The 27900-nt window shown below is 43.6% G+C and overlaps 3 protein-coding genes across 3 annotated transcripts; 1 reads left to right on the top strand and 2 right to left on the bottom strand.

Moving 5' to 3' along the window:
- Positions 1 to 418: 418 nt before the first annotated feature.
- On the bottom strand, positions 419 to 10893 carry LOC6529911 (cuticle protein 19). Its single transcript, XM_002090832.3, has 5 exons — positions 10734 to 10893; positions 10469 to 10569; positions 1910 to 2026; positions 1197 to 1289; positions 419 to 818 (listed from the first exon to the last, which is right to left on the bottom strand). The coding sequence occupies exons 2-5, from the start codon at positions 10496 to 10498 to the stop codon at positions 516 to 518; spliced, it is 543 nt and encodes a 180-aa protein (XP_002090868.1). The 5' UTR covers positions 10499 to 10569; positions 10734 to 10893; the 3' UTR covers positions 419 to 515.
- A 7087-nt stretch (positions 10894 to 17980) lies between these two features.
- LOC120321051 (pro-resilin-like) lies at positions 17981 to 18939 on the bottom strand (the record flags this gene model as incomplete). Its single annotated transcript, XM_039372330.1, has 1 exon — positions 17981 to 18939. A coding segment is annotated over one exon (231 nt), but the record flags the coding sequence as incomplete, so codon positions are not given.
- A 6555-nt stretch (positions 18940 to 25494) lies between these two features.
- LOC6529913 (cytosol aminopeptidase) lies at positions 25495 to 27510 on the top strand. Its single transcript, XM_002090834.2, has one exon. The coding sequence runs from the start codon at positions 25808 to 25810 to the stop codon at positions 27389 to 27391; it is 1584 nt and encodes a 527-aa protein (XP_002090870.1). The 5' UTR covers positions 25495 to 25807; the 3' UTR covers positions 27392 to 27510.
- The last annotated feature ends 390 nt before the right edge of the window (positions 27511 to 27900 follow it).

The raw sequence follows: 27900 nt of genomic DNA on the forward strand, positions 1-27900 counted from the left end.
TCACTTGGCAAAGTGCGCAGAAGGTGGCGTTTTAAGGATATTCAGATTTAAGCTTTCTTCCTCAATGTTGGATATACATAATTGAATTTTACAAAAGCCATTACTTTCAGCTGTCTCTAGGTTAATAATATAATATATATATATTATATAAATCTTACTATACAAATTAAATATATATTTTTTTGATTTATTTAAAGTACGTCTCTTCCATATGCTAACCATTAAAAAAAAAGCTTGCAATAACAACACTTTTTTACAGACTCACAGGCTTACAAAATTATAGTTCAATTTTTTAAAACTTTTAAGTTTTAGGGCTTGGAATACGATTTAAGCCAAAGCCCTAGCAATTTCGGTCCCTTCGAATATCGTAAAGCTCCTGACGGAGCCGTAGTGCAGGAAATCAAACACCAGAGGTCGCTTTAGTTTATCAATACTTTTTATTGGTATATCGTAAGGCTTACACGTTTCGCAAGATATGTGACCCCAGCTGACCCAGTCGAAGCACCACCCAACGCCTAGTACTTGTACCCACCGGCACCACCAGCACCGGCACCACCGCCGCCGCCACCACGAGCTCCTGGCTGCGGACCCTGCGGGTACGTGGCCTCGCCCTCGTAGCTCACGTCCGCGTGGTAGCCCGTCTTCCAGTCGGCGGTGTAGCGGACGATCTGGGTCCTTCCGTCGGGCATCTGGACGCGGTACTCGCCGGTCACCACGTCGCCATCACTGGACGCCTTGTGCGCATAGTCGTTAGCGGTCTCCGGATCCTGGACGGCGTACTCGAAGTCGTACGGCATGCCGGGCACGTGGACATGGTCCTGCATTTGGGATAATGGATAGGGCATGATTAGTAATATGAAAAGGCACTAGTACTTAGATTAAGAAATTAAAATGTAAATGAACAGTAATAAAATAAACACAGTTGTTGTAGAGAAATAAATCAGCATAAACTTTAATCTTAATGTACCAATGTTATGATGATGTTTCTAGCAATCATAATAAAGACATGTATCTCTGCGATGCCAGGCTGATCTTTGATCTTACACTTGTTGGCTGAACGTTACAAGTGAACATTATGTTGATCATCAAATTGGAATAAAAATGGATTTATGGAAAGGCATTACAATGGCTCGTTACCCATGCACCTCTGATCTTTTGATGATAGCGGTAAATGCGGATTAAGATCGTATACTCACATCGGCTGGCTGGCCAGGAATGTTGCGGGGAGTGCCGGGTGGTGCTGGTGGCCGAGGTCCAGGTGCCGCTGGTCTTCCAGGTGGGCCGGGCTTCTGTGGAATTGCAGATCATTTAGCCAACGGAAAAGTCAAAAATGAATCATGAAATCAATTCAAATCGGGTGTAAATACTACTCATTACTCTGCCTTACTTAGTGATGCAATACGAGTATTTATTGTTAGCTTAGGAAAACTTGAACTGCTGAACTTCGCGTTATGGAAGTTCACCTGCATTGTGCTATTTTCGCAACGATCTGCCGTTCGGTGGGGGGATCTCCAAAAGGTTAACTTCCATTCATTTTCAACTGCCAAAGCCACAGCCCTTCACCGACCGATTCGAAATGTTGCTATCATTTTGGGCCGACATTCAGCAGCATGACGTGCCGCATTTATTGAGTTGAGCCACAGCAGTCTGGGTGATAAATGCGGCGACAAATCTCGACTGGCTCCAACTGGAGTTGGCTGCCTCTGCAACTGGCTGGGCCTGTGACTGCAACTGCTCCCAGAATGATGGCCGTAATTAGTCCGTTGACTGGGATTCAATTTGAGGCGGTTGGCCAGGCCATTCGGCCAGATAGCTACATGGCCACATGGCCACATGGCCACATGCCCACATACATACATACAGATAGCCTTATACCCACCCATATAATTCAGATTGGAGCTATACTCACGAAGGGGGTCTTGGGTTCCGAGTAGTCGTAGCCGTTCTTGGTGGGCGGGAGGTACGCGTTGGAGCCTGGGGCGATCTGGGCGTAGGCGTAGGCACTGATGGCAGCGAGGGATAAGCTCTGCAAGACAATCGAATGGAATTCAGTTTAGTAAGCTTAACTACGCATGGAATAAACCTGGATTGACATTTAATAAGTTGCCACAAACAAATTCTATAATAATTCAATATAGTTTGAACCATGCACAATGTTTGTTTTTATCTCTTGGTTTTCAGTTTTAGTGCTGTTACTTATAGCTTTGTATATATGCAATTTCTATGTACTATTAAATATCGCACTGAGTTTTTGCGGTGTAAGAGCCGGCCATTTGGTGCGACATTATATCAGTGACTTAAAGGTCAAATTAAGAGGGCGAACTGAAATTGAAAAGTGAACGGTTGCAAATGGATGTAGAAGCCCCGATAAGATCGCGACTGACATTCAGCCACGTCGGAGTGGAGCAGGTGCATCAGCATCTGCATCCCAAGCAGAGGCAGAAGCAGAAGAAGAAGCCGAAGCCGGAGCCAAAGAGGCGGCAATTTATTTAGAACGTGCCCGAAAGGCGTTTAGCTCATCGCCCGCAAAAGGGCAGCGAATGGCGGAGGTTAGTGGCGATCTGCTGCCGATTTCGCGATTCCGCGATTCCGCTCTTTAAACACGGCTAATTGACACATGCACATGGTGGTGGCCAACGACGATGTTGGACGTTGGATGATGGTGACGGCAGCTCGTCGACACATCCACATGTCAGATTGCAGCCATCCATCAGATGGCCGACAGCCGCCGGTCAACCAGTTGCCATAACCACTTGGCCCGGCCAATCCGCGGGGCTACTGCCTGTCATCTAATGTCTCGTTTGTGTGTTTTTTGCTGCTAACTTTTCAATTTACATATGTACATACATACGTGCAAGCTGCAACGGATTGCGGAAGTGCTGCATTGCCACTAAATTATCCACTGCCAGCGGAACATAACATATAGTGAATATTCTATGCGGCCAAGCTTGGGGCATTGATCATTATTATCAGTATTATTAGCGATACAGGTGGGAACGGGAACTGCTTTACATTGTTTGCTGATTAGTTGTGTGTGCATATTGCTAAATTGCGCATACGACGTGTTGGCCGAACGTGTAACTCCAGCCACATGGGAGCATATTTGGTCAAGGAAAGCCGGATTCCGCTTTGCACGAGGCTTTCCCATGGATAAACTCAATCGATTCAATAATCGCAATGGGGAATCAAATTTCAGCAAGTTATAAAAATAAACTTAATTAATTTTCCATGTAGCGATTTTGGTATTCATGTGTTTATATTTATATTAATACACATTACTCACAGCGTTTCCAGTTCACCTTCTGAGGTAATTTGTAATCGATTAACTTTCTACACATGATAAATTTTATATGAAAATCTTATGGGTTGCATCTCATCAATTATATATTTATGTATTATGTACAAAAATGAAATGCATTAAAATTTCAAGGCACATCCTTATCCTCAAATATGTATTAGTTACAACGAATTTTTCTATACTCATACTTAATCCGTGTAATATAAATAAAATTTTCCCATATATTTAATGAGGTATGTCGGGCAATTTTCACCGGCATTTTACACATTTAGCTCACCCATCAAATGGGTTTAAATTTAAATTAATTAGCTCCACTAAAGTTTCCGCAATTACCGCGCTGGGTGGTCCTAACCTTCAGGTTCTTCAAGTACAAAACTCGAAGCGGCAACAGACACAAAAGCCTGGCCAATAAGCACGTCAATGGCAATTGTCCATGTAAAACAAATGTAATTACCTCTAGCCGGCCCAGCAAATACAAGAAAAAAACCACTGTCGACTTCAATAAAATAACGGCAAATAATTTGCGTGTTAATTAAATAAAAGAGGCAAAAGAGCCGCAAAATAAATTGCGGCAACTTGTCGACAGCCGAAATTTAATGGTAAGCGGGTTAGAGGGATAGAGAAGATGGAGTGGCCAAAAATTGCAGATAGCCAAGTTGCAACAAATGGTACAGCCAAAGTTGGCAGAAGGGGAGGCACCGAGGCAACAGTCTGGCTGAAAGATTGAGACAATCAGGCAACGAATCTCTGGGTATTTAAGATCGCAACGGTGGGCTTAGTAGATAAAACAACAGGCAAAATTTTGTAATAATTAAAATAAATGAATTGGAAAATCTTTTTAGCTAAAAAGGCGGGTTTTGGGCCAAATAAGAAATTATTATTATTGTTCCTGCTTCAACACGTTCTTATTTTACAGATTATTATATACTTCCTTTTTAATTTATTTTGCTTTAAATTCAATCGAAATCTCCACTAACAAATGTCGATTACTCGGTCTCATTTGGGCTTGGCAACTGTGACTATTGCATTCAACCTTTATGTGGTCCAAGTTCTGTTCTCATTGCTGAAGAATGCTCATTAGCCACGAAGGTTTTCCTGCGTCGCCATGGTTTGTGGCTTTCGCATTTGCCATGGTTGGTGGCCAGCGGCGCCTTGACTCCGTGGAGAGGCAGGCATTGATCTTGCTCCGCTGGTGGTGCTACCAGAAACGGCGCTCTGTGATTAAGACTTTGGTTGGCCAAGTGCCCGCACTTTTATTTTATTGCTCATCGCACGCAGGTACGTATCTTGCCCCCCATTACGAATCCAAATTCAAATCCAATTCGATTCGAATCCAAAGGCACGAGCCGGCTCGCATTGAAGCATCATTAATCGTGCACAATCCAATAAATTAACAATTGTTTGCTTTGTCCGGTTTATTATTAAATGGCCATTATGCTGCCGTTGGCCGGGCTGAGTTGTTAATTACAGCAATGAGCTCTTTGCCAGTTATTGAGTTTGTTTTATTAAATCAACAAGTTTTGTTCGAGCGCTTCCATAATTAATCATAGCGCATAGCCGTGTATACATGTCTAGGGAAGTCCGTGGAAAAGCACAAATGTGTAGATGTACCTCAGTTCTAGACAGATGGCTGTGTCCGCCCCCTGGTCATCAAGTTGATGTCCAGTGGCCACCCAGGAACATCAAGTGAGTATTGTTTAAATTAATTATACTGCTAGTGGGTGGACACGAAGCTGAGTAGATTAAACTCTAAAGAAGTTGTAGATTTTGCGCCACAAACTTTATAGGTCAAACCAACAAAACAGCAACTCTGGCTGAGTTTAGCATACCATAGCCAGGTAATAATTGTGCAAATCTTCACATTTGCCGGACTTCTTCCTCCCCCCGCTCACATTTGATCACGACCCAGTTTACAAAGTCGGATGCCGAATTACAGCGATCCGCTTAGATGTATTTATTTATGACAATCGCCATTTGAACGCGGCTTAAATGGCAAACTCGAGTGTCTGGAGCTGAGCTCAGTTGATTTATGGGCGGTTAGCATTTAATATGCTTAAGCCGATCACATCGGATCGCAACAGTTTATGGTGGGCAATAAAAATGTTTACGCCAAAATGACTTCATAAAAATCCAGATGGACGGATGTGGCGCTGCAGTTGCATTTATTTAATTAATTTAATTGGTACCCCTGTCTGGGAAAGAAGTTTAAATGTTGACTTCACTTCTTGCTTTAATGGCATTTTGTTTATTGTTTTTTCGTGCAATTATTAAGACGTCATTCGGGAATGGAGGCATATAGATTTTACAATTTTACAATCGTTGCATCATTTTGGAGCGGCGGCACCTAGAGACAACTCCAGCAGCATTCTGCAACGCCCACTCGTGGGTCGATGATGAGGTTTGGCTTCCTACTTATGGATGCCATGTTGTCTTAATTTATGGAATTTTTGCACATTTTTTGTGCGCTATCTCAGCGCAGCTGCTTCCCAGCAATTACCAGAGTAGCACAACCGAAAAAAGTCCCCTACATAGATGTTAGATTAACATGCACTTGCAACACACGACACGACTCCGCGTCGCGACTCGTTCAGTAGAACAACAAACATTTGGTTGACCTTTTCATCGCCATCTACATCTGAATCGGTTTTGCTGCTTTGTTGCATGTTGCATGTTGCTGTGCGGTTGTTCCCCCTCTTTTGGGGCATTGAAATGCAAATTTGGCAAAATAAAAGTTAATGGGCCAAGTGAATGGCAGGCGGCGGCGGTGGGAGAAGAGAGCTTGCAATGGGAAATGACTTTTATTGCAGTTTTCAGTTTGCAGTTCGCCGCTTGAGTCTTTTGTTGCAACTTGCAGCTTGCAACTTGTTGGCAAGTCAGTCGATTTCAATCAGCTCTTTTCGCTTTCCTTGTGCAATTTGGGGAGCCAATGTTCCCAGCTGTTTGCCACAGAGTCACGTGCCCGCTGGATGCAAGGACAATGCCAAAGTTCAAAGGTTGGCCAGCTTGTCTCACGACTGGGACTTCGTTGGGGATTCACCTGTGACAAGTCAATTTCTTTTCGCCTGCTTATCGGCAGATCGTAAACTAGCATGGGCCTCGTCTACACCATATTAACCCTATTTAACCCGAATTAAATAACACACTTCAATGCACTGAAGCCGCCCGCTAGTCCATAGAGATATTAACCTTTAAAATACCCAAAAACGGGCAAGAAAAACTTATAAATTATATGCTTCGATCGAATACTACAAGTAGTTGATTATGACCAACTATGCATTTGCAAGTTGTTCATGCGCAGTTACTTAAAATGTTATAAAAAACTCTATGGGAGCTTTTTTGTCTCATAAAAACTGAGGTAAATAGACACAATGTGGTATTATAGTTAAATTATAAATTAAATTAGTTTTTGAGTGTCTATGGTAATAGTTTTGACATAAACATTTGATGTACAACAAAAAAGCCACATCGAGTAAAAATGGTGTGCTTTATTTAAGCCAAAATTGTTGTGCAGACACCACAACTATCAAAATTTTTGTACAATGAAAACCAAGTATAACTTTTTCTTTTGTGTGAATGAGAATTTTTTCTCGGCCATTTAAATGTAAGAGTTTTGGTTAAAACCCGAGTGAACCAATTTTCCAATTGCCAGCTGTTGTAGAACCACAAAAACGCCGACGAAATAACACTTGCAGCCAGAATAGTGCAATTAAAAATTCCTCGCCCAAGGGAAACGGGCGAAGTGCCTCTTATCCACATTGCGCATACGCCACGTTGGACGCTCTGGTTTTGGTTGGGCAATTAGCGAATTCAGAGGCGGAGGCTGGGCTTTTGTAATCAGCTGAAATTTCGATTTAATTAGATTACCACACAAACACACACAAAGGCGCCAATGCTTGGCTGGTTACCATTTCCCTGCAGAAGCCCCCGTGCCCCAATGTTGAAAATACTCGTACTACATATATGTACGAGTATGCTGCTGCACTTGCCGCTTGCTCAAGCGTCATTAATTTTTTGCCATTTGGGTTTTCTTCGGTTGGATTTTTTTCCCCGGCATTCGAGCCATTGCCAAAGACAATAAAACCGCACAAAGATGCAGCAAATATCGGTGAAGCCGCAAAATTGCATACTTCCAAGGCAGAAGAATGGGTCTGAGTGCCCATTCGACGACCCACGGGCTCAATTACCTAAGCACGGATCAGCTTTGAGGCAATGCCAATCGGCATCAAGCGAAATCTGGCAAATCTGCCAAATTATTTCAATTAAAATTGAATTTGTAATGCAAGGGTAGAGCCTGTCCGAAATGACGAATGGGGGAATACGCTGCCTAAAGCTGAACGTTTAAAAAGATTAAAAATAAGATTGAGGTAGAAATATAAAGATGTAATATGGTGCAACTTCTAATGATACCTGAAGATATATTTACTTGGCAGTTATATTTTTAGCATATTATTCTATGGAAATTTCTGCTCACGAATTTTTGCAAATAACTTGCAGGATTTTAGCAACAGCCCGCAAAAAGCAAATGTCCCTTTGCAATACCCTCAACTTATCCATCACTCATTGGGCAATCGCTTACACTCGACTCGTCAGCAGTGCAGTGATGAGCCAATGAAAGACTTTTAGCCAGACATGCGATACATTGGCCATAATCAGGCGGCTCTAATCAGAATCGGAGGCAGCATTGACCCGTGGCTGCATTCACAATTCCCCATTCGATGCGGCCGGCGAATGCAACAATTCAGCATTTGCAGAATGCCGAATGCAGAATGTGGAATGCGGAATGCAGAATGCAGAATTTGCAGCTTCGACTTTCGGCTTTTGCCAGCTCATCATCATCAGCGTCGGACTCAAATATCAAACTGTGAATATTTTAGGTTTGTCATTTGAAATTCAAAAGCGTGCCCGAATGAATGGCAGTCAATGCTGGCTCCCTATCGCCTGCAATCGTTTCTCGGATTCTTTGCCACCAGTTCTGCAATTTTCGCGTGCGAAAATGAGCAGCTGGAATCATGGCCATTAATATGCAGCAGCAGTTGGGCATTACTCGTTGGTGTGGGTGCACGACGTATACTCTGTACTCTGTAGTTGGCTAGTTGGGTAGTTGGGTCTTCCGGCTGAAATTAACATGTAAAACATGCTCGCCCCGATGTTCTCAAAAGCCCGTGCACTCGACTGGCCAGCGGCCATTTGTCTATCGAGTGTCTGCCTTTTGGTGGGCGGATGTGGAAGTGGTGCTGGCTGGGCTCCTGGTTTTTATTTTCGGCTTGGTTCGGTTCCGTGTCTGCTGTTTTTCGCCTGGATCGGGCCAAAACATGAATGCCAAACAAAAAAATGGAGAAAAGACGGCTTTGGGGAAATGGGGAATCGCTGGTGAAAAGTCAAAAAGTTACAAGCGGCAAATTACACGCGTCTGGCTGGAGTTCTTCGCTCTTCACTCTTCACTATTCACTCTGCCCTCAAACTCTATTCCTTTGCTATCGTCTGCTTTACCTTTTGGAAGTTATCTGCTTGGCAGACCAGACGCACCAGAGATGGAGGAGTGCACTTGGAGAAAAACTCCAAACCTGATCAAGAACACAAAATGTATAACAAGTTATACCTCTGAGAACTACATGCAAATTATTCGCTTTGAATGCAATTTGTTTTCTCAATCATCTTTGAAATTTTTGGTGTCATATGAAATCCATTCCATCTTTTTTATTATTTTTTCCTCTGTGCTCACGTAACGCGGAACGGGCGGAGGTACCTTGGATGGATTCCAGACGGTGTGGTCTGCTGTCTGGACCTGCATTGCATCCAAGTGTCGCAGCAACAATTTAACACGCCCCAGTTACAAAAAATAAAGGAAATAAAGGAGCAGCAAGCCAGCGAAACTCGCGTCGGTTTTATTTTGTTGCCTGCTTAAGGGCGTCGTCCCAAAACGCAATTCAAAATGCTTCAACAATGGCGAACAAGTGAAAGTATTTTGAATTTTACAAGTGTGCTCTTGATTGCGGGTTAACTTCTTCGCTACCCGGAAAAGAATTCAATACTGTAATTTCACAATAATGTTGTGAGTGTATGGAGAATTTCCCTTGCAAACTGGCATATTTATAGGTAACAGAAAGGTTTTTGTTGCTCTTTAATATTTCATACTTGCACAATTCTTTTTGGGTCAATTTACCGTCTATTTGAAACAAATTATATAAATATTTTGAGGAAACTACAAAGTGTACTTTTCTGCAATGTGTCGTCAATTTGAAGAACCAAACTTGTGTCAATTTAGCAGGAGCCAAGAAAAGTTTGCCTACAAAATAAAATCAAGTTGGACCACTATATATTTACAATTGTTGAAGGGAAACAAAAAGGTTAGCAATTTTCTTCAGATGATGCCTAAATACGAGAGGGATCATATATTACCAACATGTTTCCCCCGCCCTTCAACCTTTTAGCCTTCTGCTCCACTCGAGTGTTTAGTTGGGAACAATCAAGGAGTATTGCTTGGATTTGGGGCGTATTTTACGTGGCACTTGGCAATCGCAGATGTTGCCAAATATTGAATGCGTATCCATGGAGGAGTACATACGGGTATATATTAACCGGAGCGGAGTGGAGCACTTAAGTGTCTTTGATTATTTGCAATTTGTTCGATTCGGCGGGGTTACTTTGGCCCCTTCGCCACTTGACTTTCGTGTATGTGGACTTGGATATTTTTGATTATGATGATGATGATGAGAGGCTCTGTGGCAGACGTGTGGCAAGTTATGCAATCATTTTCGTTGCCATTGACGGCAAGTGTTACCAAAAAAAAAGTGAAGCAAAGCAAACAGTTTGCCAGGCACTTGAAACAACCAGTTTGATGGGTAGTTTGCTTCAGTTTTCCTGCCAAATCTCATTTAAAGTTCCCCCAAAAGCCGCAGCAGAAAAATGACATTGTGGACGAAAAAGGACACTGAGTGACCACGGGTCGTTTTTCCCTGCCAGCGATAAACAAATTTGACATATAACAAGCTTAGCTTGTTGGCCTTTCCACACACATAACATACATACTCGTACATAGTTTCTCTTTAGCCAAAGGACACGCCTGCGAAATCTCATATGATTTGTTTGGCCAACTGATTTATGTAGGCTTAGCCTTTTTTTCCAACCCAGAAATACATGTCCTTGTTTTACGTATGCATAAATACTCACAAGCAGGACGAACGACTTGAAGGACATCATATTGTTAGTTGAGTTTCGATTTTACGTTCACACACGATGGCAAAAAGTAGTGTATCCACAAACGCCGCTGGCTAAAGTTGAAATTGAATTGAATTGAATTTATTAGAGTTGTCAATTATTTTATTTTATTCGTATATTTTTTGAGTTGATCGAGTGTCTGCTGGATTTTTATGTTTATTGCACACTATTAAATTTGCAGTCCTTCGTCTGCCACGATAGTTGGATTAACTCTTACTTTCACCGGGCGGGGGAGGGTAATTTTATCGCAGGTCGGATTTCTTAACTATGGACCTCAGTTGAAGAGGAGGCTGTTTTATGCTTTGGGGTTCGGCTAGATTGATTTCCTAGACAACCGCACGAAGTACACGAACGTTTTGAATTAGGTTAGACAATGGAGATGCGCTTGCTTTTTATAATAAACGCTCGAGACGCTGGCAGCGACGTTGACGGCGACGGCGACCGCGGCAGCGACGAAAGCAGCGGCGTTCGCGTTGCCAACTGCACCTAAAAGTAACGAAAAAGCGGTTTGAACAATTGAGGCAAGTCTAGCGCCTAACTTCTAGATCATCTGCCGCCGTGGAGCCAACAGCCAGCAGCCAAGAGCATCACGGCCCGGCCGCTCAGAATGGCCCAAAGAGAGCGGAGCGCTGCTCTCCCCGTTTTGGCCAAGTGTTGAGGTGGTGAAAAATGTTGCAGATCATCGCCGTGGCACGATCATTACGATGATGGGTAACGAGATGATAAATGAATGGCTTGCACGATGATGATGGTGATGATGAAGCTCGGGCGGATGTATAACAAGAAGAGTTGGGTTGGCAGTTGGAGCCTGCAACGCCCCGAATGACTTCATTAAATACCTGGGCCATTAAATACTCGGCCAAATTTGATATTTAAGCCAAGTTTTTATGAAGTCTGAGCCCTCGGGCGCTGCAGTTGCCATCGAGACGATACGAAAATGTCACTGGGAATGTCAGATGATAGGTTTCGTTTCAGCCTCCAATGATACAGTCGCCCTTTTTCTTACTTTTTTGAAATAGATATATATACATATATATTTGTATTTTTTTTTTGCCATTTGGCTTTTGGGAAAGCAGCAGAACATAGAATAAGTTTGGTGAGAAATACGTGATGCGGTTGCTCGGGGAAAATTGCACAAGCTGCACAAACGTGTTCATGTGGCGTCCCAATTTCCCGCAGCACCTCTGCCAAAATGCAATCTATGACGTGAGGCTCATGCCAAAGATCCGTAACCGAAGCCCCAAAACTCATCCATTGGCCATTGCACAAGGCTGGCAGACGTGTCGAGGGCCTTTGGGCCAACTTCCTCCTTCCTACCTTCCTAGCTTCCAAACTTCATGGCTCCTTTTCTTCCGTCAGGCATCAAGCCTCATCCCATAGCCAATTAACCTTGAATGTATCACATGCGGCTCTGTACGAGCCAAGATTAAATAACAATTAAAAGCAATCTATTTCCGATAACTGATTTCAGAGTTTCTTCACATTTTTATTGACCACTTGCGCGGGGTGATGATGTGTGCGTGCGTGCGTTATTAAAATTAGATATTGAAATTATTATGGGGAGCAATCGAAAATAGCTACACTTACAATCAGCTCGTCTTGTAGGCAGTGATGCGAAAATCTTGTACACATATTGGTACCAGAAGTAGTGAAATTACAATGTAAATGGTATAAGTTTAAAGTAGATCATACACTTTATAATACGTAGTAATCTCAAGGTCTAAAAATATTATTTAATTTTGTTAGACTTGTACCTATTTTTCAACATAACTAACATTTGGTGTACCTATCTTGGCCTACAAAATGTGTTGCCTCCATCGACGCCGCTTACACCTGGTGCCAATCTTGAATGGACCGCTGTGAAAAGTAATTGAACAACTTTTGGTTACTTTTAACTTTAGATTTCCGTGACACTTGAGCTGCGGATATGTGGTGTGTGTGTGTGGCTCAAACGGTCTTCTTCACGCGGAGGCGAACGTACTGTCAAAACGATGTCTTAACAACATAATACCCGCCGACAATCGGGGCCAACTTCAGACTGCCAACTGCCAACTGTTGGTCCGATTGTTCGGATTGCTGGGATTGTTCCCTATATCGCACACTCTGGGGCCAAACTGAAATTTCTTTGAGCCGCTCTCGAAATCAAGTGCAAGTGGTGGTAGCTGCGATTACGAAAGGATTTCGACCTAAAATGTAATTAGAGCAGTGTGATGGGGCGAATTTGATATTATATAATCGCGCCCAAGTGCAGGCCGCGTTGAAAATTCCCTTTTGATTTGTTCAACAATAACTTGACATCAATTGGGCAACTTTTGTTTCGCCGTCATTGCCTTGGCAGCTGTTGCCACCGCTGCAGTTTCGGTTTCTTCAGCTTTTCGATCATTTTTCAAAACGTCCAAAGTAATAAAGTTTTGCAAATTTCCCGCTTAATTCATCAAGTGGACACTCGTGGGCCCAAAGCGAAACGGAAGCAAAACTTAGTCAAACATTTCGTGGGCTTCAATAGCCATTTGTGCATTTATTCCATTTTTTACTTTTGTTTTTTTTTTTGCCGTTCCTGTCGCCCAGCTGTTGACATTTTAAAGTTTATTGAATTGTTGCAGGCAAGTGGAAGGCGAAATAAAAAAAAATTAACATTTAAAAGAACAGACTCAAATTCTTCTGCGGCAGAAGCATTTAAGATGATTTTTTCCTCGAATTTGTTTTGCCCAATTCGTGCAACATTCAGGCGAATCACCTGTTGATGCTTGTTGCACCTTGTTGTTGCTGCTGCTGTTGCTGCTGCTGCTCTTAGTGTTGCAGTTGCTGTAGAACCAAAATAAATTCCAATACTCCCAACCAGGCGCACCTTTTTAAAGCTAAAAATGAGTGAATTAGAATAGCCAACTATGTAATTGCCGCGTTTTATTGCCACCAGCATTGGAAGTTGCTGCTGCTGTTGTTGCTGCTGCAGCAGTTGTTGCAGTTGCTGCTGCGATCGCTGGCATTGTTATTGTTGTCGCGACCATTGTTGCATCTCAGCCCAGTGTTTTTGCTGCTGCGGCAACTTGAGGTTGCTGTGGCCCTCTGAATTTGGTGTGAGAAGTGGTCGAAAACGCGGCGATCTTTGTTTTATTTTCCAGTTTTGAGTCCAGACGGATGATTTGCATTTTATTCGGCGCGGAGGCGCGTTTTTTACCATTTGCTATTTATAGACTAAATGTCTTGGACTTCTGATGAAATAAATTGAGTTTCCGATAGACGCGCAGTGAAGGCGCATCAAATGTCGTCCGATTCGCTTGGCATTTCCCCATGATCTTCGATTTTATCACTGGCATTCAGAGGCACACGTAGAATCAAAAGAAAAGTATTTGAATATATATATTCCTGAAATTTTTTTGTTACTGTTCTTAGCCGTATTATTTTTTGCTGTGCTCATTAAAAACTTGTAGTGTAATGATCGTTTGAAAGTTGCTAACGGCTCCTTTGATTGCTTTCATTACGGCCATCTCCTTTTGGCACTTGCTTCTGATTTGATTTGATCTCTTTGCCGGAGTTTCCTGTTGATTGCTCTCATTATTCCAGCGAGCAACTGTGATAAGTTTTTGCAGCGATGCTGCTGCTTCTCTTGCAACAATCTTGGGGCTAAAGTCGAGCTTGCCCTGTCACTTGCCACACTTGCCACCATTTTTCTTAATGGAAATTTTCATGCTCTTGGCTTTCCTTTAGACAAATTAAGCGAATTTTTTCTGCGTTCACACCTTCCCCAACTTATGCATCCTCATTGTCATCGTCATCTTCTGCACTTGCGTTCATTGCACCCTCAAAAAAAAAGAAAAACAGAAAAAAAGTAAAAGCTGAGCGAAGAAGAATGAATTCGAGGCAGGAAAAAGTTGTGGAAAACTTTGCACCTAACATAAATCACATCTCAGACCAAGTCACCCGCCCCTTGGCCACGCCCATTGTCAGTGTGTGTGGGTGCATTTGCATATTCCAATTTTGCATTTAATCAATTTACACCCACCCACCCATCAGGCCACACGCAAAAACATTGCGTTACAATGGAGGATGGCAACTCTGGCAGCTAGACAATTACCAGCATTCCCTGACATCGCCTGCCTGCTCGCATCATTTATCCTTGTTAATTTTTATTTAGTCAGCCAGAGGAGGGAAAAAATCCCTCAGCTGCAGCTACAGCTCAAGCTCCAGCTTCAGATTCAGTTTCCCTCTGGGTTACATCCAGAGATCTTGAGCGATTGAGCCGTAACCTGCGTTGACTTGTTTACGTGTTTTCTCCGGAGCACGGATACAAAAGCTCAACAACAGATACGGATTCATTCCGGCAACTCTGTGGGTGGGTGGCACCTGCAGTCCATTCGGCATCTGACTGACTGCAGCAGACGGCGAACCAGTTAAGCGGAAACGGGGGACAGAGGACGAAGGACAGAGTACGCAGGACATCGAACATCGGAACAAGGACGAAGCTGATTGAGACACATGTCCAACGAACAGCGGCATTAACTTGTTGTCAATTAAATGCGCCCTGAATAAGGTTAATCAATTGATACCATTCCGTGGAACTTTTTAAGGTACGAATCCCTAAAAGAGTAATTCCCTTAAATTTAATTCACTTGTATGTGCAAGCCTTAAAGGCTTTACAATGAAATACCAAAGCAAAAGTAAAATTATATATTATGTTGAAGATATTCAAGATATACAAAATTTCATAGGAGTTGTAACAAAAAGAACTATAGTAACGCCATTTATGTAATGAAATCAAGCAATTGAGGCACTTCACATTAAGGAAGTTGCCAAACTGCATTAATATGCGGATCCTTTTCCCATCAAGAAAATGCCGCAAGTGGCTGAGCCAAATTCTCGCTGCCAAATTTTCACACATTTTGATCAGCAGCAGATAAATGCCACCCGGATATATATCAAATACAGTGGGCGATGAATTTCGTCCAAGTTTTGGCAGGGCATTAGCCACGCCCCCAAGTTGCTTATCAATTGCAATGTGAGCCCACCGAAGTTGGCTCCATAACTTGCTGGTACAAAAAATAGAAAAAAAGCAAAAAAAAAACAGAATAAAGGCGGCGGGAAATCCAAGGCATTTAACTTGCAATGACAGACCCCACAGCCCCTGGCAAGCGACTAATGGTCAAAACTTATCATCAAACTTAAATGGGATTTTATTATCGTCGCCGAAAACTTCAACTTCGCTGCTCCTTCGCCGTTTTTCACTTTTTTTATAATTTTTTTTTTTTTTGGCTTCGCATGCAGCCTGAGAATGGGCTTGGTCTCAGGGTTTTCGAGTTGCGAGGGCGTGGATTATGGTTTTTCTTCCATTTTTTTGCCACGCCTAATGCGCTGATTTATATATAATACCATAATTATAATGCACTTGGTTCTCATGGATTGCCCCACCGAATTCATGCCGCAACTTTTGAGGTCAGCCCACATAAATCTTGTCAAAATTGTGCATTCTTCTAAATTTGTGTTTTAATTAACTCGCGAATTGCTTAATTACCGAGAGAAAAATACAAACCAAGAGACCTTACAAAAAACTGCTCACAAAACTCATAAGAAGTGCATTGAGCTGAGTGACGTGTGCATCTCTTGGCCTGGTCGCGTTGGCAATTAATGTCAATCAAAAGTTGGTAAGATACGAGCACGAGTACCAACTTGGGCACCCCGTCCAAGCTCCAAAAATACGTCAAAAGGAGAACGTACGGTTTTGAAAGCTGAAAACAAATCATCTTCATACTTTTTAATGTCAAAACAATTAAACTATCGGAAATTAAAAACGCCAAAAAGATCATGTTCCAAATGGCTTATGTTACAGTGGGAACAAAAAGGTGGCGGATTCACTACAGTGCCACTCCTCATCTAAAGACTTAATTAGAAATTCTTTGGTGGATTTTTTGCCGAGCTTCATAAATTATTCAGCAGACGGGAGCATGAGCGGTTGCAAGTTTTTCCAATGAAACCATAAATATTTCTTAGTTTTTCCGCTCAATGTGAAGACTTATTCGCCTCACTGTTTTGGGCCAGCCACTTAAATTAGTTAATGAGCTCTGCATGAGTTCGTCATGAGAAGCCGAGAAACCTTAAAACAAAAAAAAACATAAGAAACGCAAAGATGCAAAAATCCAAAAGCAAAGGCGCTTGCTGCTGCTAGTATAGTAGAACAAATACAGAGAATAATGGCAAAAGCAATTTTAAGGTGCGGAGTCGGAAAGTGGCAAACAAATTGGCCAAGACAGAAACAAGCCAACAACAGAAGTAACAAAAATAACAAAAGTAAGCGACTCTGAAATTTGTTTCTACAATTGTTGGCAACATTGAACTTTAAATGGTAGCAGAGCCACATGTGATTGCGATTCTCGATCTCTGGTATTTTTCCTTTTTTCGTTTTTTTTTTGCTTTTCAGATTTTATACATATTTCTGTATCTGCGATGACATCGAAACTGGAAGCCAATGGCCCGGACTCTCGGGCCAAGTACGTCACGGCGATGAAGCTGATGATGGTGATGATAATGATGATGATGGGGCATAAAAGCCAATGCGATCGATCGATTTTCCAAGCAGGCACATATTAATTAAGCTACAATTTTTTGAGTATTGGAGTACAAGCAATACAAACCGTCGAGAGCAGCCAGCAGAAACACCTTGACCTTCGCCGATGATAAATGGTTAACGGATGGGCGAAGATCGCAAGAAGAAATTTGCTACAATTTTAATTAAGGCCAAACAAGACTTTGAGTAGATCAAATTGCTTGGTACTCGTACCGCAAAAGAGCCTGCACTCGCAAAAATAATTCATTTTATGTGCTGCTCACCTTTGACTAGGCTTGTTCATCTGCCAATTGCAATTTAAGTAGATATGACTCAAATAAAAATGCAACTAACGTGTAATTAACTTGCTACTCACATGGCTATCAAACATTGCTAGGAACTGTTTTGTAAAATTCAATAATAATGTATTGCCTGCCCTACTTCGGAATTCATAAAAATGGGAAACACATAAAAGCGGCAATATAAATTAAATGGACTTTGCAATTGAGTACAAGAACTTCAGTAATAATATATAATAAAGCAAGGCTCTTCAAGGCTGAAATTCCCAAAACTAATTTGAATTGTTTATTATTTTGAGTGTGGGAAACAAAAACCAATTTCATAAAAGGCCAAGCGGAAGTGAAAGGTCACCGGCAAGGCTGGAATAATTGCTCAGGTTGTGCGTTAAACGCACAATAACGAGCATTTAAAAGTCAATTATGGAAGAAAAGGCGATTGGAGCCGACTGGCAGCGCATCTGCCAATTGAATACTATTCGATTATTCGAATGCTCGCCTCGAATCGAATCGCCTTGCTGAAAGTTGCTCAATTTGTCAAAGACCTCCGTTCACGCAGGCTGTCAGTAATTTATTGATTTCACTTTATTGCACATCAATTAAACGCATTGCCTGGCATTGTTTGCATGCACTTTTGCTCTATTGCACTGACTCCCTAATTTCAAATACATTTTTCATGGGCTTAAACTAATTTGAGCAGTGCTCAAGCAACCGCAAATGAGATGGAAATCACACAATATCTATGATAGCATTTGAGCAAGAACGAAAATGCAGAATGTCACTATTTGGTATTTAGTTGAACAATAAAACAATGAGTGGCCATAGTGGGGCGTTTGTTTTTTCATTGTACTGCAAGTGGGTCTTACATACACATAATTGCATTTAAAGAATGCTTGGAATTCCATTAAAGTTACATTACAAAGAGTTACCAAAATGCTCCGAATTCCATAAAAGTTGCCTTAGAAAGAGTTAACAGTTTGGATTCTTACATTAAAAGTATTGCATTTTGGAAAATAATCATCTTTTAAACATCTAAAAAATCAGTGTGAACCAATATAGTTTCCTGCTTATTTGGTGATGAATGAATTCACTTAAAACTATGTTAATCTTAATTTAAAATTCATAGAGATGTGTTGCAGCACACTTGTATGGTCTTGAGCACTTTGCATTATGCTGGCTACTTAATTTTTTCGCATAGCAATTCAATGAGTTAATGAGTAAGGCTCCTTTTACAAATAAATAGCCTTCAATTAACAGACACTTTTCAGTGTCCTGTTGCACATTCTTCACTTTCGTGGAAGTAAACCTTATGGATAACCTAGCCTATATTGCACATTGGGCCCCGTTGTAGACCAGATTCAATGCTTCGTGGCGCCTTCGAAGCTGACATCCGCATGGAAGCCCGTGTCGTCGGCGTGGTAGATGACATTCTGGATCCTTCCGTCCGGCAAAAGGATGTGGTACTGGCCGCGTGTCACGCCGTGGAGATCACGATTCTGCTTGTGGCCAAAATCGTTGCCGGTATGGAAATCACGTATGCGATAACCGAACGCATACTTCGAGGCATACTGCTGCAGCTGCAACGAAAGCAGAGGGTGGTATCAGAATCGGGGGATTAGTTATGTACGAGTATTTGCATAGATTGTTCGCTAAACCGATAAGTAGAATTCAGCAATTCAGAAGGGGGGTGGAATCGCTGTTCCCGCCTCCACCAACGATATGCACATTGCACACTGCTGCAATTGGGGAATTCGTGCGCATGCTGAAAAGTATGCGATGCAAAATGCATTAAGCACACTGTCATGTACAGTGAAGACTGGGCGCGACAACTGGAGGAAGCGCCGTGACAACTGTAGCTGGAGTAACAGCGAGCATATAAGACAATTTTGTGATTGAAAGCTTTGGCACCCTGCGGTACTCTGGTTATATCAAACAAGGTGATGCCGCTTGTTACTCTTAAAAACATTTAACAATTTTCTCTTGAATGCAAAAAGTGGAAAGAGGTAATATATGTTAAATGAAGTTTATCTAATTGCAGAGAAAGTGTAAGTAGACGACAAATTAAGCGTTTTCGTATTTCTTTTTTTAATTGTTTAATAAGATAGAAGAACTATCTTTTAGTTTCCAAGAAGGAAACAATATTATTTAAATATCGGTATATGTTCTAAATATATTGCTGCAACTTTACCTATAGGGGTATTTTCAGTGCCCAACTTTCGCCAATTGAGTGCAAAAGCAAAATTGGGTCTTGGCAGATTTCGGTAGCTGGAGCCGGAGATAGCGCTTTAGCTGGAGCTGAAGCTGGTGATGATTGGGATGTGGATGTACATAGATGCGGAGTGGGGGGCAAGAGGTGGGGTCTGTCAGTCGCACGGCTCGGTTTGTTATGCATGCGATTGTAAATTGTATCGTAATGAAATTTGCAACAATATACGAGACCAGTCCCCGAGATCCCCTATCGAACCCCCTCAAAATCTGTGGCATTCTGTATGCAGAAGAGCTGTCGTTTTGCTGTGTCCTGAACAATTTTCGTTTGCCTTTTTATTGTAAGTATTTCGCATTTCAACCAGATGAAAATAAAATAAGCAAGCGGATGTGTGTTCGCGATTGTGGGTGTGAGTGTGGCTGCGAGTGTGAGTGTAAATCTGACTGTGAGTGTGCGTTTCCGTTTCCGCTCATTCAAATGTTTTGGGGATCCCGAAAGCCGACGACAATTGTTGCCAACTTTCGCTACATGTTTTGGGCTGCTACTGCGGTTTTTATGGCCTGGCCCAAGAATTGTGCGCTTGAGGGGGGGCGTGGCAAACTTTTTGATATGTTAATGAGTTGTAAATTAAGTTTAATTAAGTTACATTGTTGACTAGATTTTACTTACTGATGGAAATGTTATTCCGTGAGACAGAACAAGAGTTTCCTGGGCTTGGCAAAATGCTTAGACCTAGTCGAGATTGCTTTCTTTTGATCGCAAGCCTGATTGACATTTGTTTAAGGGAGTTTTTTGGCGAGTAAGGGACTCTATTTGATTGCATTCCCCCACCCAATTCTTCATAACTTTAGCGCCACAAACATAATTAATAAATTTTTTGCACCAGCAATTTGCCAACATTTGCACTCTCCTTCCTCTCTGGATGAAAGGCAAAAAATACTTCCGCGCTGGTAAGAGCTTCATTAGGAACAGGGAAAAATGTTCATAGATATCCATAGTGCAGCGTAATAATACAAAATACAGCGCCACAGCGGTTGGGTATGCAAATTTGTGGATAGAGTCCGGACGAGATATATATATACGAGTACAACATTGTACTGCAAGGCTGTGCAATTTGGAATTTCATTACCAGTCGGTTTGATTAAAGTGAACACACATAATTACAATGCAGATGAAACATGTTCGGGTGGGCTAGGGAATGTAATGGGCAAGTTTTAGCCTGGAAAAAATGTATGAAAACCAGCCAAGTGGAATTCGAATCAGATCACGTGCCATATTGAACTGGACCCTTTTTTCCCGATGACGTGGGCAACTTTTTTGTGCGCCCCATCTCCAGCAGATGGCGATGGATGGATAAATAGATAGATGGCTGGCCAAATATGACAAAAGTGCCTCAGCGAGCCAAGTTTATAGCAGCCGGAATCCATGGACACTTTTTTGCATTTAACACGTTTCCACTGGCGTTGGCTTTTAGCGAATTGTGCAGCGAAGTCGAGTGCGAAATGCAATTGCAGGCCAAAATACGTGAGTTCGTTTAGTTGCGCTTAGAGTGAGCGATCGGATGGCCGAGGTATGTCCAAATTGACATGCCGAGCAGCTCCAACTTTCTTTCATCGCAAAAAGCAATAAGCCATTGGTAATTTAATGCGCACTTTCGGTCCACCGCCCACTTTCCACCCGTACTACCTCCACTGCTTTTTGGCCAAAAGGAGAATGCTTTGACATCGGACATCCAAGGCGTTGGCTGACTTTTATTTCTTTTAATTTGCATGTAATCAGCATTGTTATTCCCAGACCCCTCCTCCATCCCCTATCCAGCTCTCCCCGTGGCTTTGTCATCTCATCTGCGCTCATTAAAATGTTTTTGCCTTTTGTTTGTCCTGCGGCATTGGCCTGGCCTTAACCCTTCCTCGCCCCACCCCCAGTTCCAGTCACTGCTCTTGCGGTTAACCCTTGCGGCCCAAAGGGGGGTCGGATGTTCATTATCTGTGGGCGTGGCTGAAATCATTGTGTGACTGGATTTTATTGTGATTTTCCACCTAATTCGATTTGTTGTTTGCCTGTCAGGTTTTTGCGGTTGAAACATCAAGAAAAGTTGACCATCCACTGACAATTATTATGCCCTCGGGGTGTCAATGAAAAATAATGATGGCATGGTCCCAAACTGTGGGTGAGAATCGAGCAAACTACCTCATAAATTATACAACAAATCAAAAATCATGCAAATCATTGCTTCACGTTCCTTTAAAGATGTGTTTTTGCCACACTTTTCATTTTCATACTTGAATAAATACATCCATTTTTTCGCAACCATGATATGACTTAATAATTAATTAAACAATAGGAAATTATCTTTTCTAAAATTAGCCGATCCTAAAAACCTTATGCCAACGAAATTTTTTTCTAAATTTTAGGTCTTCCATCGGCGTTTCCATAAATTATATGATTCTATTAGATTTTACAGCATTAAGCTTCCACATGACTCCAGTCTGTTGAGACCTCACTTTATCTCGTTCTTAGCCATTCAAATCGTTGCGTTAGCTACCCTCTTCAATTAGCTCATGATTTGCACTCAGCCGGAAAGGATTCCTCCGAGCTCCTTGCTTCAGCTTCAGCTCCAGCTACAGCTCCATCCCCAGCAGTGCCATAACACTAATCCTTGTTGGGTAACTAAAGCCGCCCAGGATTCTAGCCACGCCCTGATTTCCCCCCCAATTTCGATGCCCGATGCCAGTGGCCCCAGTGTGTTGCGTTTATTATTCACACAATTCGCTTAAGCGCTGCAAACACCTCGTACCGAAGCCCGAAAACCTCAAGGGACACTGCCAGAGATTGGGAGTCTGGGAAACGGACGAGGCCATGGCACATGGGCATCCGGATCAGGGGAATGTGGCAGTGGCAGTGGCAGTGGTAGTGGCTGTTGCAGCTGCATGCTCATTTAAAATTGAACAAGAGCCGGAAAGCGGAGGAGGTTGGTCAGCACAACCGAGTCGGGCCAAATCGCATTTAAATGGAAATAAATGTTGTGTCCAAACAATTTACAAAAACCAATTTTACAATGTAATGCGTTCGGAGCTGCTTCAATGCCATGTGCCAAGTGGGTGGGCTCTGGAATCCGGGATGCGAGATACGGGGTCCTGGACTTTTGGTCCTTCGGAGAGAAGAATCAGAGAAGGGGAGTGTGAAAATCCCCCATCAAGTGGAACGTGTTCAACAGCGTTCGTCAGGCAAATGGATGTCCTGGGCTCGTTGATGCCACACGGCAGCCATTGACACAATTGCCACTGCCTTCCGACGACGATGAAACTTTTTGGCCACGCAATTATGACCACCGCTGCAGCTCGAGATCCCAAAAATCGGTGAGTGACGGAGTTGAACGGGGATGGGTGGAGTGTGAGAGCACAGGACGATGATTAGACCTTCAGCGAAAAGTGTTGTATAATTTGCCGGAGAGTGCCGGAAAATGTTGGGAAAAATTTTAAATGCAACCACCATGCAGCCAAGCCAGCAAGCCACCCACAGTTTTTATGGCTCGCTTGTTAGCAATTTTCATTTTTCGAGCTGTGGCGTCTCTAACCAAAATTGAGTTATCAGTTTGTTGGCTCTACTCTTGGGCTGATTGCGTGACAGCTGCTGCTCCTGGAACTCCCGCTGCTATCCCGCTCCTGCATCCTTGTTATCCCGTAGAATCGAAACGGACCTGCTGGAGCGGCAGTTGAAAAAAAAATCCTTCTAACGAAATGGCAGAGCAGCAAGAAAAATGTCAAACTACGTGATTTTTATGCGAATGTGACTGTCAATACGTTGCAAACATCATTGGAATAGGAATAGGAATACGAATAGCAATAGGATGGAGCTGGCTACATGTAGTTTTTTGCCCTCGTGGAGGGCTGGAATATTAGCTGTCCTTGTGGTTGTAGTTGCAGTCGGGTGGCTGTGGTTTATTATGGGTGGCGAATGAAGTGAAGCTAATTTAAAGTCAACCATCGGGTCAGATATGCTGAAGCTGCAGTCCAAGGCAAATCGACACCAATTTCGGATGCCTTGTTTAACACTCGGCTCTATCCCCTGCAAGATTCTTTAAAAGAAACACACTCACTCACACACACTGGCAACACATCAATTGCAGGACAAAGGCACTTGGAGCACATTAGCAACACATGCCAAGGGGATTATTCGGGGGAGCCAACCTTTTTAAGGGGTAATGTAAGAACCCTTTTGTCGAGTGATTCGCAATGCCTGAACCAAACCGAACCGAACTTATAATCCCGAAACATATGTTGAGGGGCTCCATTAAATAAAACTTAAATCCCTGGCAACCTCTTTTCAACACTTGCAAAAATATGTTGTGCCCCCAAAATTGGCAGCAAAAAGGAAGAAGGCCAAAGAAAACAGGCAACAGCAAAAGGGTTGAAATAAAAATGAAATTAAAATATGTGAGTGGGAACCAGAAAATATTGCACCTGCAGATGGCAAGCACGCACACAAACAAGCGCAAGGATAATACAGTGGAACGTGGATAACATGGAATATGACTAGACTTAATTCAATAATTAAGCCTAAAGATAAGTATAATATTCTCCGTAAAAAGTAGAGAAAGCATCTCCGAATCGAAATCAACTTATTAAGTCAGAGAAACAAGCGATGCAAAAGTGGTAACAATAAAACTTTATTCTAAGGTCCTTTAGTTCCTAAAGAGCTGTAGGATTTTCAGTCTCTAAAGAAAGTTCACGTTAAGGCGATATCCCTGTACAGCGCTTGAGAGACTGAGTGACGACCATTACCGACCATTTCGACCACAATAAAATGACAAATGCCCGAAAAATCTGACCATGTTCGCACACGTTAGAAGGAGCGGCAGATGCCGTCAAACAAGTCCCATGACGGGCATTGCAACGGCATGTTGGCCCAGCCACCACCTCATGCTCCTGCTGCTCCTTTTGGCCACTCCATCTGGCCAAAAGCGGCCTAGCCTCCACCCAAAACCTGAGCCTAACAAGTGTCGTTTGCCTGTCAGAGACGGACGGACAGAACGGACGGACGGAACGGACAGACCAGGAGCAGGACAATGTCTGGGCTTTCCCATGCTGCTGGCCCATCATCATGGCCATCATGACCATCATGACCATCATGACCATCAGGCGGCGTTTTTGGGGCTTTACAACCAGACCGACCGACCGACGGGCAATGGGGCTTAGTCCGATGACGACAAGTCCAACAACTCGGACAGGGACAAGGCGAAAGCCTATTAAAAATCATGCTAAACGGCAGTAAAACAATGTGTGTGTTTCGGCACCAGCTCCCAGTTTTGCTGGCCAGCTGGGAGTGGAATCCTTGCTCTCTGGGAGCTGCTGCAACCGACCTAATGCGCATTAACGCCAAAGTCGAGATCCCAAATCCGAGATCCGAGTGGAGCCAGCAGATAGCCCCCATTGCAATTCGGTGACGCCAATAAATAAAATGTAATCAGCTTTTCACCCACCCAACTCTCGGCGATTGAGAGTCTAATAAAAGTGCTGCTCGCAGCAAAATAAAATTCAGCTCGAAAACAATTTTAAGTAGATTGGCACAGCGACAGAATGGAGTTAAGGAATGGCAATGCCAGTTGACTGGAAAGTGCTCCTTTTGGCCTCTTTGTGGCAATTGCATTTTGTATACTGTACGTTAACACTCTACTCAGACGAAAAGCTTTTTGATAGTTCTCGTGTTTTGCTTACTTGAAAGTGGTTTGCCATTGCGTTGTCGCAAGTAAATTTTAAATAAATATGAAAGCTGTTTGTGAAAGTTTGAAAAACAATATTCTTTAAAATCCAATGGTAACTACTATTAATTATATTAAAAAGCGACCTGAAGTCTTTTCACGAATATGATTGGAAGCTTACTTGGATTGTTCAAATATTTTGGCATCACGTACTCCTTGAAATTTTACTGACACTTGGATTCCCAACTGGCTGAACCCCAATATGTTCAGTATCATTTTATTAGTACGCCGGTAGAGAACAGATCGTTTTTAAAAAAGTCCCCAGAAAAAATTGGTCGTTTTTTTTTCTTCAAAATAGTTGAATTCCTTTTCTTAACCTTTTTCGTTTCGGATTTTTCGAGCAAATTTCGAGTGTGGAACCAGACGGACTTGTTTTAATCGCCCAAAATTTTTGTAGTATTACTTGCGTTCAAAGGGGGATTTTTTGAAGGCCCTAGACCAATTGTCAAAGTATCATAATATAACCAAGCAGAACTAACCGCCAGTCAGGATGAACAAGCTTCGTCAGTTCCACTGCTCGTTGAAAAGCGCGTGTGTCCTGTGCAGACCGCATGTCCTGTCCAATGTTGGTGTGCGATTCTCCTGCGGCGATGGCAAAACGATGGCCAGGGGCGTGGTCGTCGGGCTCTATCAGAAGGAGGGCGACAAGGATCCCAAGCTGACGCCCGCCGGCCAGAAGATTGACCAGCGCGTGCAGGGCAAGCTGATGAAGGTGATCTGCGAAACGAAGTTGGACGGGCGACTGGGTCGCGGCAAGGTGTTCCACAACATCGACACCGAATTCGCAGCCGTGGCCGTGGTGGGCGTGGGCCTGGAGGGCATCGGCTTCAACGAACTGGAGATGCTGGACGAGGGCATGGAGTTCGTGCGCGTGGCCGCCGGCGTGGGTGCCAGATCCCTGCAGCAGCAGGGCATCACCAACGTCCTGGTGGACGGCATGGACTACGCAGAGCAGGCGGCCGAGGGTTCCCAACTGGCCGTCTGGCGTTTCCCCGACAACCTGTCCAAGCAGAACATGCCGATGGTGCCGACCCTGGAGCTCTTCGAGTCGCCGGATCACGAGGGCTGGACGCGGGGCATCTTCAAGGCGGAGGCCCAGAATCTGGCGCGACGCTTAAGCGATGCCCCCGCCAACTGCATGACGCCCACTATGTTCGCCCAGGCCGCCGTGGACGCCCTGTGTCCCTGCGGCATCACCGTGGAGGTGCGCACCATGGACTGGATCGAGGCCCAGCGGCTAAACGCCTTCCTGATGATCGCCAAGGGCAGCTGTGAGCCGCCCGTGCTCCTGGAGCTGAGCTACTGCGGCACAGCGCCCGATGACAAGCCCATTCTGTTCGTGGGCAAGGGCATCACCTTCAACTCCGGTGCCCTCAACCTGCGCCCTTGCAAAGGCATGGATGAGTATCGGGGCAGCATGTCTGCCGCCGCCTGCTGCGTGGCCATGATGCGCTGCATCGCCGCCCTGTCGCTGCCCATCAATGTGACCTGCATTATTCCACTGTGCGAGAACATGCCCTCTGGAATGTCTGCGAAGCCTGGCGATGTGGTCACCCTGCTGAATGGCAAGTCGATGGCCATACGGGATCTGGACAAGGCTGGTGTGGTTGTGCTATCGGATCCCCTGCTCTACGGACAGAAGACCTACCTGCCTAGGTTGGTGGTGGACATTGCCACCCTAAACACGGGTGTGAAGAAGGCCTTCGGTGGCGGCGCCACTGGCATCTGGTCCAACTCCCACTACATTTGGAAGCAGTTCCAGCGGGCCGGCTCCATTTCCGGTGACCGTGTGTGGCGTCTGCCCCTCTGGCAGTACTACAGGCGCCAGGTCACTGACGAGCGCGCCTACGATCTGAGCAACAATGGACGAGGATTGGCCAGCTCCTGTCTGGCGGCGGCCATCCTCCACGAGCTGGTGCCCTGCGTTGACTGGGCGCATCTGGACACCCGTGGAACTGGACTGTTGACCAAGTATGGACTGGTGCCCTATCTAACCAAGAAACGCATGACCGGACGACCCACCCGCACCCTAGTTCAGTTCGTCTACCAAATGGCCTGTCCGGAGATGAAGTGATCCATTTAGGCGGTTCTGTTGCCGTGTGATCAGTGCAGTGATCAGTGGCCGATTCATATTCGACCAAGTGTTATATTTTGTTTGATATTTTCAAGTAAATCAAAGATTTTCGGCGTCAATTTCGCTCTTTTTTTTGGGAGTAATATATGTATACTATAAAAGGCAAACGGCAGAGGTTGCTGAAAATTCTTGAAGCTACAAACTAAATTCAATCTTCCACCCATTTCTTTAGTTTGATTTTAATACGAGTATCGATGTCTTTGGTGGTCTTAAACCCGCTATTTTACCTGCTGTACTTTCGTTTCATTTCCCCCAACTCAGGTGTGTCTGCTGACTCTGTACACACGCTTTGCTCATTTCGCATTTTCAGGACACTTTTCGTGGCCTTTTGCCTGGCTGCGCACAAAGACGCACCATTGGCCGGGACTTTGCCTTCTGGTTCGCCAAGGAAATACAGATAAATTAAATTCAGGAAACCCCAAGCTGCGCGAAAGTTTTTCCGCCAGTGA

This window comes from Drosophila yakuba, chromosome 2R, assembly GCF_016746365.2.
Source record: "Drosophila yakuba strain Tai18E2 chromosome 2R, Prin_Dyak_Tai18E2_2.1, whole genome shotgun sequence".
NCBI lineage: Eukaryota > Metazoa > Arthropoda > Insecta > Diptera > Drosophilidae > Drosophila > Drosophila yakuba.

Excerpts from the sequence above, each read along its gene's own strand:
- LOC6529911 (XM_002090832.3), bottom strand. The coding sequence starts at position 10,498 with ATGATGTCCTTCAAGTCGTTCGTCCTGCTT. Across the intron at positions 2,027-10,468 it reads TCAAGTCGTTCGTCCTGCTT|AGCTTATCCCTCGCTGCCAT; the intron begins GTGAGTATTTAT and ends ATTGTCTTGCAG. Across the intron at positions 819-1,196 it reads TTCCTGGCCAGCCAGCCGAT|GACCATGTCCACGTGCCCGG; the intron begins GTGAGTATACGA and ends TCCCAAATGCAG.
- LOC6529913 (XM_002090834.2), top strand. The coding sequence starts at position 25,808 with ATGAACAAGCTTCGTCAGTTCCACTGCTCGTTGAAAAGCGCGTGTGTC.